The 17,168-nt window shown below is 34.6% G+C and overlaps 1 protein-coding gene across 1 annotated transcript in view; it reads left to right on the forward strand.

The window, feature by feature from the left end:
* The first annotated feature begins 831 nt into the window (after positions 1-831).
* The window catches only part of LOC108914649 (ankyrin repeat domain-containing protein SOWAHC), a 69,084-nt gene continuing 52,747 nt past the window's right edge, over positions 832-17,168 (forward strand). Inside the window, exons 1-2 of the mRNA XM_018720495.2 lie at positions 832-966; positions 4,647-5,179. Of these exons, the coding sequence (XP_018576011.2) occupies positions 843-966; positions 4,647-5,179 (657 nt within the window). The 5' untranslated portion in view covers positions 832-842. The remainder of the gene's footprint in view (positions 967-4,646; positions 5,180-17,168) is intronic.

Here is a 17,168-nt window from a genome sequence, read left to right on the forward strand (position 1 = left end):
AAAATATTCTTAGCGGTTTCTGCAATATTTACAAATTTGCATTTTTTTATTAAAAGTTTAACACCCTGTAGATCGGAAACTAAGCGTTTTCCGAATATGGTATATTCAGGAAATATATCACAAACCACTTGTACTATAACCTCCTGCAAGGAATGCATCGACTTACCAAACACCCTGTATAGGGTGTTTCATATGTTTTCCATATTTATTGGATATTTTGCCATCGGTGAAAAAAATCATGTCGTTTGCGAAGTAGGTACAAGTTTTATTTGCGGAAAAAATGATCTATTGACATCTATAAATGGCTTATGCCATTCTAATATTAATTTGTGAAGATTATCCGTTTGGATAAAAATGCAGAATTAATTTAAATAGTTTTATAAAAATGTTAACCTTGTGCCTCAATAAACTTTTCGATTAATTTTTTCATATTCACATATTTTAAAGGGAACACTCTGTATGTTAAAGAACGAAGACTTTAAGGAGAAATATTTGTATAAAGTATAAATATTTGTAAACTAAATATTTTTTTACTACCTATATCTATATTGTATAAGGGCATTTTAATAAAAAACAATAATTTATTGTCAGATATATAAACCTAAACAAAATAATTGCTCGGTTTACCAATTTTAAATACTAATATACACCCATTTTATTTACCGCAGATACGGCACTGCTCCAATGTATAACTTATTGTGAGCGTCTATTGATTAGTTCGCTATGAACGATGCGCGCCTCGTTTCAAATAAATGTGTTGGCAGTATGCGTGCTCCGACCACCTGATCGTAGAAACATTTGTCCGCGTCATGTTGCCGTTCCGTAGGTTAGTAACCAGCATCATGGCTGCTAGTGAGTTGACATTAGAACAAATTTATCAGTTTTTAAAAGAAAAAGGTGGAAAGGTGAAGAATCGTGATGCTGTGCGTTACTTCAAGGGTTATTTAACTGATCCCCAAACTAAAGGTGAGCTCATATACCGTCTGATCTTTCTAATTTCGTTAAAAACGTTATGTTTACTTTTGAACTGCATCAACAACCTGTGGATTGAGTCAGTATTTCACATAATTTTATTGTTTATTTATGCAGATGTGCCCCATTATCTGCATAACTTTATAAATTTTTAGTAAATCTTTAAATACAGTTAACAATAATCAATAAATGACTAAGTATTGTTCTAGAACGTAAGTTAAATATATGGTTGTTTTCAACACTTTATTTAGTTTCTGTTTACTTTTTGTTTTTACATATTGTAATTATTGTACTAATAATAGTGTAATTACCGTAAAACTAGAATTTCATGTTAGCTAATTTATGTTCTACGTATAACTTCTCAGTTTATTTTTGAAACGTTAAAAAATACTATTGTGGTGACTGTTGCAGGTTATGTTATTGTTTTTAATTAATAGTTAGCACATGATGTTCTGTTGTTTGATGCTGCTAATTTATTAAAATGATTAGCATTAAATTAATTCAAAGGTCATATACCGAGTCTTTATAGACATATTTTATACAGGATGTCCGGAAGTTAATGAGAAACAAAGTATCTGAGATGTTTCTTTCGTTCTTGGTGATATATTCCGTGTGTGACACAATATAATTATTGTTTATCCTATTAAACTGTTACTCTGATTTATGGTTATTCGATATACAGTGTTTCTTTCTTGGAATTACTTACAGTTTAGTGCATCCCATCCCCGATGTAGTGTTAGAATAGGTATCACGATTATAATTATATTTTCATACTTATTGATGATTGTATGCAAGTTTTGCAATTTTCTGAAATTTTTGTAATTAAGTTGTCTGAAGTTTTTGCAATAAAGTTTATAAAAAACCAGATACGATTATTTTTCCCTTGTGAAAATTATTTTAACTGAAATGTATGTACCTATATTTATATATTTTGGTGTTTTGAAGCAGTTGTATGTAAAACATGGTACCGCGGGCGAAAGTTTCCTCTTTTTGCACATAAATAACTGTTATATAAGCTTTCATTTACATTATCCCATAGTTTCATCTGATTCATTTCCACATACAAATTGATGTAAACTCTGCATGAGCTAAAAGCAGTTAGGTATACATATTATTTGTTAGTCGCAGATAAAATTTATTAATGGAATATAGAAGCATTACATTCTACACTTATACAGTGTGTCCCGTTCTTTAGGTTAACACCTCTGGAAATGTGAGAAGGCTATGAACTTTCCGCAAGTCAATTTTTTTACAAATAGTACCCTGAATGGAGGTTAAGTATATTCCAGTAATCATTTTATTGATATTACAAAAATCTGGCCTACTATGATTTTTTAAAAGGGTCGTTTTTCCAGAAAGTAGTATTAGGCATATTTTTATTAAAAATGTAATATTACCAGGCTATTCAACGCCCATTAAAATACCCATATACCAAACTTGACCGACAAATGTCTATTGAGTGTTTTTTTTTATGTGGTGCCAAACTTCAAAAAAGCAGATAACTAAAAATTATAATAAGCAGGTCAAAGATTGCCATGTAAGTGAAAACAAATACCAATGGGACAAAGAAAGAATACAGGCACTATAAATTTAATACTTTTAATTATAATAATTAATTATTATTAATTAATTATAAAAATAATAACAAAAAATGCAATGAATTATAAATACTGAGTTGTTGAACAAAAAAATTGCAAAACGATGATCTAAATTAAGATTTAGTTTTTTCCACCAAACCGCCTTCCAGTCGAACACATTTTTCCAATCCTCTTTTTAAATTTAAAAATAATTTACATAGCTTATGGAGTAATTTCTGCACAAGCTTTTCTTATGCAATTCATCAGGTCATCCAAATTCCTTGATCTGTTTTTATAAACTTTTTGTTTTACAATACCCCAAAAGTAAAAGTCCATAGGTAGTTCGAGAAAAATTAAATTTAATTTAGATTGTTCTGCAATTTTTTGTTTAACAACTTAATATTTATAATTCATTACCTACATTTTTTGTACGTTAATTATTATTTAACTAAAAGTGTTAAATTTATAGTGTCTGTATTTCTTCTTTGTCCGATTGGTACTTGTTTTCACTTTCATGGCAATCTTTGACCTGCTTATTATAATTTTTAGCTGTCTCATTTTTCAAAGTTATAAAAACACTCAATAGACATTTGTTGTTCAAATTTGGTATAAGTATAGGTATTTTGATGGGTGTTGAATAGCCTGGTAATATTATCTTTTTGATAAAAAAATTACTAATACCACTTTCTGAAAAAACGACCCTTTTAAAATATCGTAGTAGGCCAGGCTCTTTTACATCAATAAAATGATTAGTTTAGTAGAATATAACCTCCCTTCAGGATACTATTTGTAAAAAAAATTGGTTTGCGGAAACTCCACAGCCCTCTCACATTTCCAGAAGTGTTAACCTGAAAAACGGGACACATTGTAGATATGCAAAATTAACAATAAAAATCCACAATTTTTCGCAATTTGTGCAGTCGGAGATTTTCCTAATAAGGCTTGGTAATAATATAAAATATTTTTTGCAGTACCTTTTGCAAATTTTTGTAAATGAAACATTATACTTATTTGAAAAATGAAAATGATTAAAATAAGTCAAAAATCTTTAGTTAAAAATTAAAAACACCACTGGACTGGAGATTTGGAAAATTATATTATTAAAATTATATGGGACAAAATTTCTTCAGATCGGAAACAAATCCAGTTGTGTCCGCTACAGAAGTCACCGAAAATATAAATATTTTCGTTTTGTCTGTAACTCAAAGACTAAAAAGCATCAAGAAAATGTTTTGACCTCAACATTTTTCTTAAACAAATTGGTCAGTGTTCGCGAAAACCTCGATTACAGAGATGTATTACCTTAATTATGATGATGCATTGTACAAGATATCTTCAATTTATAGGCCATTAACTCATTACCGAGCTCATTACCTAAGCAAAAATCAAATTTGAAATATACATTTTTCCTAAATAGACCCTAAGAACAAGCATATTTAGAAATTATAATTTCCTTAAAATTGCAAATATAGTATCCACCCCCAAAAAGCCTCTGTATTTACTAATTTTGTAGAAATAATAAAAAATCTAGCTAACTTGAAAATTCTGGATGTAATTTAACTTATTTCAGTTAGATGTTTTATTTTTTATTCACTAAAGTAACTATTTTTCTCCCAGTAAGTGGGGGAAAAGGGATAATTTTTCTCTTTTGTTTTACGTTTCCTTTCACACTTAATCAACTGGACAAGTAGGACAAGCTAATTAATAATTGTTTATACAGATTTTCAAAAAACGCGCTTAAAAATCTCGTAGTGGGGTCAAAACGTGCAATTTCGGAGCATTTATAGTTTAAAAAAATCACGTTCTTTAATATAATAAACCGTTTAAATTTCTTTTCACTTAATTTTTGTTAGTAGCGTATTTGTATACAAATATTTATACTATACGAAAAAGTAAGAGAATATGGAATAATACTCCTACAAATAATGGTTCTGTGTACAAATGTTCTCAGTAGTAACAGTACTAACTACTATCATAGTCTGTACTGGTACTAGTAAATTTTCAGAGTTTTTGTGCATAAAAATGCAGTTATTGTAACATTAAAACTTGAGTTCTCTTGGTGACACGTTAAAGTGATAAGAAATATTTTTGTTTCAGAGGAAAACAGAGTAAGATTCAAAACTTACATTAACACACTCTCGCATACAAAGACAGAAGGCGATGAAAAAGTGTTGATACTCAAAACCAAATATCTGAATTCGTTAGATCCTCCCCCGTCCCCAAAACACCCATCATTAATCCCATCTCCTCAAAACGACCCCAGAAATTCCATAGGCATTCCGCTGTCCCCGTCACTGCCCGACTTCAGTCCTCGACAGCCGCCTCCATACAGGCCTCCTCCTCCAGTAAGTTCACCGAGTGCATCTCTGGACAACATATCGTTCGGATCACTCACGTCTCTGAATGAAACTCCACAAGCACCTCCAAGGAGAAGGGACATCGAAAGGACGAAATCCGTCGCGGAAGAGACGACTCCGAAGAAGGGCAGTTGCGATGCCGATGCTAACAACGAAGACAAGCAGACGGTCAGTGTTAAGGAGAGGACGCAGAAGTTTAACAGGCTGGCATCGGTGGAAGACGAGCTGAGTCCTAGGCAGCCTAAATCTCCAGAGAAGAGCAAGAGCAGTTGGGTAAGTAATGTGAGGTTTATTTTAAAATATTGAAAAATTGATCTATTGTTACCGAGGAAGAAACCGCTGACCAAAAATTGTAGACTAAAATACTAACACTCACTTCATAACAAACTAATGACTCAAGTGTTGCTCAAATATTTAATGGTGATTGAGGAAAGGAGGAAGTTGACTTGCGTTTATCATACATGCTACATATACATATAATTGTTTTAATACCCAAATATTACTCCAGCTTGTACACTAAATGACTCCTGCGGGTTTAGACTGGATATAGTTGTAAAATTAGTGCAAACAGTTTGGAAACAGTATTTTTGCGTCTTCTCATTTTTTTACGATCTTATTGTCTTTACTAACCGGGGTCGGCATAAGTCAGGCAACCAATTTGCATTAAGAGAAAAAAATGCAGCCTCAAAATATATTTATTAAAAGAAATTACAAAAGGGATTCGAAAAAGGGTTACTGTAAGTGTTCAAATTGATGCCTATCTTGATCAATGCATGTGCTGTGCTTCGTTTTAATCTTTTTCGACAGCGTTGCTAGACTTATGAGCGTTGCCGGATTTATGCCGATTTTTCGAGAGCGTTGCCTGACTTATGCCGACCCCTGTATAATAACATCTCGGCGTTGCACCGAATAATCTAGTAGATAAAACGCGATAGATATATCGTGTACAAGTGCATAGATGTCATGTTTGTCCTCAAATGTACATGGATGTTCTTAAATGTCCATGGATCTCTCCAAATGTCAAAATGTTCACGGATGTTCCCCAATATCCATGGATGTCACTAGATGTTATGAATTTCTATGAATGTTTTTAATTGTTTTCAAAGATATCCCGTTTATTAGACGCTGGACATCCACATTTTAATTTGCATCCACCGACATTTTTCACTTGTTTAATACTTAAATACCATACCCTAATTTGACTTGTATAGTCTTTCTGAAGTCAGTTGAACATGTAAAAAAACGATTGGCAATAAAATTTAATGACTTTCATATGCGTCCCTAAAAATGTGTTCTGCTAGAGGTAAAAAATTATAATAATTTGTATATGATGTGTAGAAAATTTCTATTATATGTTCATTTGACCAACAACATATTTTAATTATTTATGTCCTCAATCAATTTTATTATATTGATGGTAAATTTCGTTTTCTTCCGTTTCAAAAGGTCTCCAAAATGCCATGTTGTAATAATATTATTTCTCCCTTTCGCAATTGTAATATAAATGATTAATAGAAGGTGCCTGTAAAAAATTAAAATTACCTAAATCACACCAAATTCCGCAATGCTGCACTACACTGCTGGGCAATTTGTCAACCACTTGTCAAAAGCTGAGATATATTGCCCAGTAGACCAATGCAGTTGTGTTAGATTTCGTTTGCCCGCGCTCGCATTCTTCGACTGGGCATATATATTTATATATGGACATGGTTAAATAAATACGGGAACAAGTTTTTCAAATATTTCAATGCCGAGTTGCTGCGCATGCGTCAGCGACCGAACCTGGTACATACCATCAACGTTTTAGTTCTCCAATTGATATCGGAAAGACTATACTTGATGATGCCGCTAACGCCAATGCAAAAAAATTAGAATTAATTTATTAGAACAGAACAGCTACCCTCTATATAATAGGATAGTAAAAGTGCAAGAGCTAATAACAAAAATAATATTTAACAAAACGTGTAATAAAGCTTGTAAAACTATGAGGAACATGGTAACTCCCAAACTCCCTTCTTTTTAATTCACACAAATTTTTCTATATCTTTTTCTCTCGATGGTTGACCCTTCGGTTTGGTGATGTTTGTAAATATTTACCTTGGTACTGAAAGTGGATTATTCAGTGTTTGTTTATTTTATTTCTACCTTTCCGATCTGGATTGCTTTTGTGTTTTTTAGCCGAATAATATTTTCATTATCATGTAAAGTTCTGCATTCATCAACTGAAATAATGTAGATTGCCATCTTCTTTAGAAAATTGCAAATAAACAACCACTTAACATTTTAGTCTTTGCCTACTTTGATTTGTAATAAATTTTTCTTTAATCTCCAATTTATGAAGTTTACAGTGTGGCGAAATATTCAAAAAGCAACCTACTTAGGCATTTAAAAAATCTCAAATACTTATTATTAGGCAATACATTATTTATTTCACAAAAAGAGAAAAATATTACCTACGTTCGTATTTACGTAGCTTAACTGTTACTTTATTTTTTTTATGTTACTATGAACTGAAGATTTTAATTTTACTTTGTTGATATTGTCGTAGAAATTGTTTTCAATTATAGAGGTACTTCGACCTGTACTTAATACTTGTACGTTTATTAACTTCTATCTTATCAGAAACGTACCTAACATGTATTATGTTCACTATAAATGAATAATAATGACTAATTACTGTTATCAAGAATTCTAAAAATTCGTTAAATTCTCTTGTTACATTTTCTACAACATACCGGTACTGATAAATCAGTTTGCTGCAATCTATTTATGTCATATATCATTAATAATTATACGTATAGATATCAACTGCAACTTAATCACTTAAAGTGTATATTGCTATTGTATGTATTTATTTGCATGCTGATATAATTAAGTACGTAATAATTGACAACTCGAAAAATGTTTTAAATCGATATTCCAGACAGCTAATTCAATAAGTAAATCAATTTCGATATCAATTTTTTACATCTATTACAAACTTGTAGGTGATTTTTTAATATTATATGGCTGCATGGTTTGACTTCTTGAAATCTCGTCCTCTCTGTTTTCTGCTAAGGTGTCAGTGCGTGTCATAGGCGTACCTACAAATGGGAAAGGCGAAAATTTTCACATTTTAAGTTATTCTTTAATAACGTTATTAATTTGTTTGGAACAAAAATTGATGCGTCCGAGCGGTTTTTCAAAACACAAAACAAACAAACAAAATTTTTTTTTGAACTCTCTTAAGTATACTTAGCGAATGTATTATAATGATCAGCTTATACCGGTTGTCCCGAAGTTAATGCACATATCCTTAAGACAAATTTAGGGACCCGTACTTTTTATCTTTGCCAAATGGCCCCCTCTTTCGGAGTTACAGCCCCCTGATATCCGCCCGTAAGAATAGTATTTTTTTATATCTCAGAACCCTGTTGCATGAGAATCACTGAATTTGATACAAAGAGGTTTTATGACATGTGGGATATGATATTACTACGCCTTTTGGTGGGGAATCCCCTAAAGACACTTTTTCGTGGACACCCTTGTCTTTGGAGCCAAAAAAATTTGGTCGTTTATTTGAATTTCTTAAAAATTATTAGTCCGCTAGAAAAACATTAAATTTAGGAACTTTTTTGTCTTGATATTTTTTTCACAAAACGCAATGTTTTCGAGAAAAATGGCAAAATGTGATAGAATGCAAGGGTGGTCACGAAAAAGTGTCTTAAGGGGTTTCTCCGCCAAAAAGCGTAGTACTGTCAGATTCCACATGTCATAAAACCCCTGTGTACCAAATTTAGATATTCTCGTATAACAAGGTTGTGAGATGTAAAAAAGACTATTCTTAGGGGCGGTTTTTACTCCGAAAGAGGGGGCCACTTGGCAAAAATAAAAAATACGAGTGTCCTACATCTGTTTTAATCTGTGACCAAATTTTGTTAACATAATTTCGGGACACCCGATAAATAGATTACAAAGACGCTATGATTTATTGTTTCCAAGTCATTTTTCGAGAAATTGCAGCGTTTTTTATATCGAAAATCTGACAACACAGCATTCGCAAAAACCTAAAAAATCCTAATTTCATGAAATGTATAAATGTAAAGCTTAAACACAAGTATCAAACTTTTATGTCTATTCTGTACATCGTATGAGATGTATTGGAATTTGGTTCCGCCGTTCAGTCGTCAGTATGATGATGATGATCATTTGCATTTGACAATTCTGAGTGAAGTAAATATTTGTTCAAGTTTTGTTTTCAATGGTTTATTCAAGATCTACGGAAAGGTTATGCGGAAGAAGTTTAAAACAAAGTAAGAAATCAGCTAATTTTACTGCATCAGATAAGAATGAAGAAGTTTCTGTGATCACCTCACGGTCCACAGTGGGGCAGAATCCCAAAAAGCTGGCCAAAAGTCAAAAAATAAAGTTTCTCATTCGGTAATTTTTACTGTTGGATTGGCTAGATTAATATCCCAAGTCTCAGAATCCGTTACTATTAGGGTCAAATTCCCTATATCTGCTTCTTAAATCACTACAAAAGCGACCGCTGCTCGAGCAACACCTGACTCGCGCGTAGGAACAGAAGTAATAGTTGTGTTTAAGTGGTTATAAAATTTTGTAGAGTTCACAGATTTATCTCTAACAAAATGGAATCAACTCATAAATGTACGTAGATTATGAATATGTAGGTTAAAATACTCAAAATTTTTACAAAAAATAGTAATTGGCTACCAAACTTATGTGAATTTTACGTTATAAAATGAAATAATAATTTAGTTTTGAAGAAAAATGTTTAATAATTGTGCAGAATTCTGTCATTTAACTTATTGGACAAAAAAGACAAAACTATTATCTGTAAACTAAAAAAAAATCAGCTGCCTATAAGTGCCTAACAACTTTTTGTATAGGTTTTTGTAAAATGTAGAGAAAAATGAATTTCGCCTTCTCTGGACGATGTAAGACATGGGAAGATTGCATATAAAGACGAAATTGTCTCAACTTCAGAAGATTCGATGGATGTTACAAATGAAGATTTTTCATCTGATGATTGTTCTTTTCTTTTATGAAAAAACTGGAATTTTATATTACAACTGGCACGGGATTCAAATAAATTACTCCCGATACTTATTTAACGAAATATATGAATAGTCTAATATGTCATTTGTCATTTTTACATCTTCATGCTTGATAAATGTGACATTTTGTATTTCATAATCTTTTAATTTTTAATCTACTCGGAAAATCCCTATTTACAAAATATTTCTACTTCCGATATGGCTATATTAAATCCTCCACATTGAATTTTGTAAGTCTGACTCCAAATTGTTATCAGCAACCCCAAAAACCCCCGAGTAACAAATTTCATATCGATTTTTAAAGATTTTGACTTTTGGCCAGCTTTTTGGGATTCTGCCCCACTGTGCGGTCTAAGCCACGAAGTCTGTGAACGTGAAATGTTATTGTGCGTTAGATATTTGCAACTTGAAGCTAAAACTTCATACAATTTTCTTTCTGCCATCTACATTAATTTTCAGCAAAATTGGAGGTGGTCGAGTGGGGACAACTGACACTTGACATAAAATGATCTAATCTCTTCCTCGATGTTGATATAGTACTGTAAAATATAAATTTATAAAAAAGTGTAAAGCAAAATTACCTGGTTGTTTAATTACTGTGAGAATAAAAACAATGATACAGTTTTCATTTATATGTATTTATTGAGAGCATAAAACAATGTGATTCTCCTAATCCCCGCATTCTTAACTGTATTAGCTTAAGCGGATTGAATGCGTTCCGGAACGCCATAAGCCGTGATTGATGATATTTAATCTATTAATTCTTAAATCGACCTCTTAGAACGAATTACGTAGTCATCCGGGTACGGGCCGTATAATTTGGACTGTCTAATTGAATCTAGTTATGGTACGATACGTATATTGAATGCTGTTCCTTTGCGTGTAATCATTGCTAAGAGTACACCTCGGAGTCGCGATAACGTATCTGAAAATGACTAATGACCGTCCGGTAAGAATGTGTTCCGTCATCCAGTCATTTAGTTTTTGTGTGTGTTTGTTTATCCCCGCTGCGATCACAAATTAGTTTACGGAAACCCACGTGCCCGTGCGGCGTTCGGCCATCTTGCTCTAATGGCGTACGGAACAGTACGGCCCGTTGTATTTATGATGTCAATTATGGGCCTGTCAGGTGACTTGCACATTCGTGGATGGCGAACGTTAAATGGAAAGCGGGGAACTTGTTCTCTATTATGAATGTTTAACATCGTGCCAACATTTTGACGATCTGCCACTCACTTTCGTGTTTACAGATTGCTGATTTTTTTTCTTGGACGTGTTGCTGGGTGAGTGCGCCATTATTCTATGGCTAGAAATTGGCCTCAATGATTTGGGATCGAGGGGATTATCCCTCTTTATCCTGCCTCATCTCGTGTAGGCCTGGACAGCCTTCGTAGGTGGGCCCCATCCGTCGTCTACCCCGACCGCAAATGCGGCCGGTGTAGGCGCTTTGTGGGACCTCCTTTTGTCCTGGCTGGGCCCCGCCGGCTAGGACCCTTTCTCCTGGCGCTCTTCTTGCTTCGCCGGCTCGTCTGTGTAAACCCCGGGGGTAGTGTCATGTTTATGTGTGGTATGGTTGGGTAGGGTAGTGCAGCTATGCAGCCTGGGATGCGCTTTGCTAAGGTGGCCCTTAGACTAGCGCGGGAGGGGAGGGTTAAGGAGGGTATGGGGGGTGTGTATGTGTGTGTGTGTGTGTCGTTGTCTTCGTTTCTTGATCCTGGCTGTCTCTGAAACAGAAAAGGTTAGCGGGCAGGGGGGGGGGGGTCATTGGGGTGGTCACCCAGGGTCAAAAAGTTGGTGTCTAGGTCTTTTGTGTTTGTCGGTCACGTCGGGTACGTAGTCAACGGCTTGCCTGAGGAGGGGATTGTCATGTCTAGCGGCTACGTCAAATCGTTTCTCCGCGTTTTGTCTTATTGTCTGTGTAGCGTTTGTGTATTGTAAGTCTCGTAATATGTCAGTGTTTCTTACGTACCAGGGCGCGTCGGTGGCCGTGCGGAGGGCTATGTTTTCCACAGCCTGTAATGACTTTAAGTGGCTTTTTGCCGCGTGACCCCACGCCGTGGAGGCGCAGGTTAGCTGCGGTTGAAGTACCACCTTGATAAGCGTTCGCTTATTCCTTAAACTGAGGGTGTTTCCACCTTTGAGTAAGGGATAGAGCCTAGCCCTGGTGGTCTTCGCTCGCGCCACCGTCTCCACGATGTGCGGTTTCCACGTGAGACGCTGGTCCATCGTCACGCCCAGGTATCGTGTTTGTCGATTCCAGGAGATGGGATCCTGGGATAGTGTCAGTCTGTCGAGGTTTTGTGGGATTTTTCGTTTGGTAAAAAGGATAGCCGAACTTTTGTTGGGATTAATTTTGACTTTCCACCTGTTGCACCAGGTTTCAAGTTGGTCTAAGGAGCTTTGGAGGAGGTAGACGGAATATCTAGGATCTACGGATTGGGATGTGATTGTCAGGTCGTCGGCGTATAAGTATATGTTGGTGTTGGGGGGATGTGGGATGTCGGAGTGCTGGGTGAGTGTTGGCCCAAGTAGTGTTAATTGCCTAGAAATTAATTTACGTTTTCCGTGGTGTGTTCTTCACGTGTTGATTTGTCTAAGATTTTCTTTCCCCTTAAATTATGTTCTATGATTCTTCATGGTGACTTGGAACTACGGTTTTCTATCAACTCTACATGTCTTGCCATCGTCTTCTGTAACGCTGATAATAGTGAAATGTGTTTTGAAGGAGTTGCAATTACATACGAAGACGTGAAAAGAAGCATATTTAGAACATTGACCATCTAAAAATTATTGGAAAATAGTTAAAGTATCGTCAAAGTAAATATATGAAGGACAGAACTAGACTGACTTTTATGAGAGGACGCTTATGGTAAGTAGATTGCAGGAAGAGACGGAATGTGGAATGAGAAGGATGACATCACCAGAATTAAAGAGGACACAGAAAGGAACCACTTAGGTGATTTGGACATCAAATGGGGAACTAAATCAAAGTTAAGAATTATTAAACATGAGATAATAACTTGAACCTCATAAAATCTCATCCAAGGAGGAAATGTTTCTTTACTTCAAGATTATAGGATGAGGACCACGTTTACTGCAGCTTTGGAGCCCTTCTGGAACCTACCACCACTAAGAATCATTCAAGAAGCTAGTTCTGTAGGTACCGACTGCAACAGGGACACCTACTAATTGTTTGGAGGCGCAATGAGGTGCACCAAAAGCTGTACGATTAGTTTAAGGCACATTCGATTCTAGGACAGCCAAATAACCACTTCGTTTCAATGAACTTTCATATTAATTTTAAGATAGTAATACTGGAAATGAAGGAAGGATCGGGAGAAGGGACTTTCTGTTAATGCTAACTTAATCTAGTCTAGTACGGCTTGAAGATGCTTAGGGAAGGGTTTAAGTCACGTTCAGTCTAGGAATAACATGCAAAAGACAGGAACGTTAAAAATACAACGATTTGCTAGATAAACAACGAATTGCTAGATACTTTGACAGTCAGCCAGTGGAAGAGGTAATCATCTTTCGCTAGATTAATTCCAGACTCCCATTAAATTGTTTGGTGAGGCTAGAAAGTCAAAAAAAGGTGACCGTAGCTTGTGTACCAGGGCCCGAGCGACATCGTGACGAGACTGTGGATCGGATAGCCAGGACAGGCTCATCTACAGCCCTTACAAGAACCTAGACCTTCTTGCTGCATTGCCAGATGCATTACTGAGACATTTGTTCAGGAACGTGTGAAAGATAAGGTTCAGAAATGGTGGCACTAGACAGAAGCAAGCCGATAAGTTCTTGATAGGGCCATCGAAGGAGTCAATGGCAGACTTACTACTAGCTCATCAGATTGGTAAAGGTAATGAGAGGACTACTAGCAGGACTTACTCAGGAAACATCTAAGCGACATCGGTTTGGAGGAATCGTCCATGAAACTGAGCTGTTCATCTTAGAGGTGCATTCATATAGTCAGCTTGAGGTCTTTTTCGAATATTGATACCACACTCTTGTTGGGTCCTCACATTAGCAATGTACATAGGTTGTTGTGCTAAGAGAAGGAGGATGTGTTAGTGTGAGGACCCAACAAGAGTGTGGCATCTATATTCAGGAAAAAGAGTTGACATTGACCATGTGAAGGAATCTTCGTGAAAGTTGTGATACCCTAATCACAAGGCCAAGGCTAGATGAACAACTCTCCGTTTCGTGGAAGTCCACAATAGACCTATGGTTAGTCGATGTGGAAATTAATGCCTTATCACATCAATATACAACCTTTGCTTGAAACTTGAAATGCGTAATTGTTCTTCAGTTCTTCTAAGTTCTAAATCCTATCTTTGAAGGATCTTTTTAGGTAGTCAAGAAGAATAAAGGTTCAGTGGAAATCAAAAAGGTTACTTAGTGTCAGTTATTCTTCTCTAGCCCCCTAAAACAGTTGACGGATACGAGCCTAAGCTGGATGAACAAGTCTCAGTTTCATGGAGGTTCACAATAGACCTATGGTTGGTCGCGGTGGATTTGATTTATTCACTCCATACACCTACAATATATACTGTAAAAAAAATCACTCAAATTCACTCAATTTTACCCAATAATGTATCAATTTCTATCCACACTCGATTTAGTGAAATTTTCACTCTATTAGTATGAGTACAACTAAAATTTTATGAGTGAAACTATTGCAACAGTGAGTGAATTTTACTCAAATCCGAGATTCTGCTAACTATCAAACTCAAATGAGTGACTTTTAACTCTAATCTGAGTATGCAAAATCATTTAAGAATCGGCTTTTTCTCTAAAATGATTTAAATTGAACTATTTTTGAGTAATTTTTAATTTAAATATCATTGTATTAAAGCCATAAATTACTAAGCTACACAGATCTGTTTTAGAGTCAATATTTTAGGTTTCGATTAAAGGAATTTAGTCCAAGAGAATTAAGCTCAAAACTTTCGCTGTTCCTTGACGTAAATTAGATACTAGTAAAAATTGGTCGAGATAAAATATAAGATAATATATGCAATGAAAATATAAGTTTGCGCCAGGAAAAAAGTTGTGCTATTTGCAAGAAAAATTAAAAACTGCAAATATATTAAAAAATTACGTGTTTTTTCTCACATTTTCCAATATAACTTATATACTACTATTATAACTTTAAATACCCAATTTACAGAAAAAAAACATTTCTGATGAAATTGTTTGATATGAAATTTGCTACAAGATAGAACTGTTTTGATACCCGCGCGTATCATATTTTTGTTGCTAGATAGTAAAAACAGCGTAAGAAAGTGATGAAAATCAAGGTAATTTTCAAGCGTTCAACTGATAGGTAAGAAATTGTCCAATTCTACTATAAATGTAGATGTATGTACTTTAAAGTATTACAAAACGAAATCCCGATACCTGATCTAAATCGGTCTGATGGTTTTGGCTTGACATAATTTGTTACTAAATTTCAGCGCGAAATGTCGTTAAAGTTAGGCATTTTAATTGGCGCTGATTTTATTACACATATTTGGACCCTTTAACTATCAAATCGTTATAATATCAAATTTCTTTTTTTATATTTTTTTGAAAGATTTTGAAAGTTCGAACAATTTTGACTTTATAAACAAATACTTTCGTGAAGCGGTTTTGCTGTTTGGAAAATATATCAAAGTACTAAAAAACAGTTCTCGAAAATGCTGAACTTGAAAAATACAACGTTTAAATCGATCGTATAAGTTCCGAGATATCGAGTGTCAAAGCCGACAAGTGTTAGCTGCAAAACTATGCCTAATGTAACAACAAAAATTGTTTTTTTTTTAAAACTTTTTGTATGGGCTTTTATAAATATTATCGCACGTGCAAATGAACTTAGTAAGAAATGCGCCACTTGCTGCTTTGCTATAAATCGATTGTCCAAAATATGTAATATAAATGTAGTCAAAACTTTAGATTTTTCAAAATTTGAGTCTCAGTATGGAGTAATTTTTTGGGCAGGTGAAAATACTTCTGTGAATTTATACTACAAAAAAGGGCTTCAATGTATCATCTTAACTATCGTGAATCTTGTAGACAAATATTTAGGGAAAAACGTATTTTAACATTGTCTTGTATTTATATCTTGGTATTACTTTGTTTTGTAAAATAAATTGTTCAAGTTTTAGCAACTAAAATGCCGATCACACCTATCTACGCGATATGGTCTTGATTTGCAATATGATGCCCATCGTTTGGAATTGTATAGAGCTGATCCATATTATATTGGTGCTGTTCTTTAGAATAAATTATAAACAAGGATAAAATCACTAACAAGTTTTAGTAGATATATGTGTGCTGTAAGAAATTTTCTTTTAGAAAACAACTTCTATTCGGTTAGGGAGTATTTGGAGTTTTAGTGTGTTGTTTTGTACATATCTTTTTTTGTGTGTAGTTTTCTTGTATCTTCTTTCTAAAAAAATTTCTGTAAATTTTTTTTGACATATCCTATATCATTGTATGATCAACTGGATGAATAAAGATTGATTGATTGATTGATTGATTGATTGAAGACAACGCACGGCAACCATAGAATGGGGTGGGGTCACACAATAATGAGGACATTTACTCCGATTGACGTACAAGTGTACCAAATACGAGTTTATCTGCAGAACTTATTTAACGGGTTCCTATATTTGAGCCAAAGTACACAGTTTTAGTTCAAATATTATCACAAATGAGTAAAATGATCAAAATTGCTCGATATTGAGTGAAAATGTACTCAAGAATGGATTCACTCCTTACCTTTATTGCTGGCTTTATTGTTTTTTACTCACACCTCTAAATCTTCGATATTTTAGGGGAAAAAAATGTTATCGCTGTTTTTTGTTTATGTTAATTATTCCAGTTCATTTTGCTTTTACGTTCCAATTTTCTTGAAAATAATAAAGATATGTTGTTTGAATATTTCTGGATGTTACGTTACATTTCGCATACTCTATTATGAAGAACATTTGATTCGGTGCGTATTGCATCCAGCCCGGGGCAAACCCATAGATCACCGGATGCACGTCGGTGCGCCCGGCGGCAGTCTCCCCTAGGCCCGGCGGCCTCCCGAACTGCACGCGCGGGAAAAATTCGCCACACATTCAACACGCTTGTTATCCGGCTAATATTCACCCACTTGAATTAAACAACACTAAATCATAAACTTTTCAAGCGCATACATGAAATGAATTAAAATTTTA

Source organism: Anoplophora glabripennis, unplaced genomic scaffold, assembly GCF_000390285.2.
Source record: "Anoplophora glabripennis isolate ALB-LARVAE unplaced genomic scaffold, Agla_2.0 scaffold717, whole genome shotgun sequence".
Lineage (NCBI taxonomy): Eukaryota > Metazoa > Arthropoda > Insecta > Coleoptera > Cerambycidae > Anoplophora > Anoplophora glabripennis.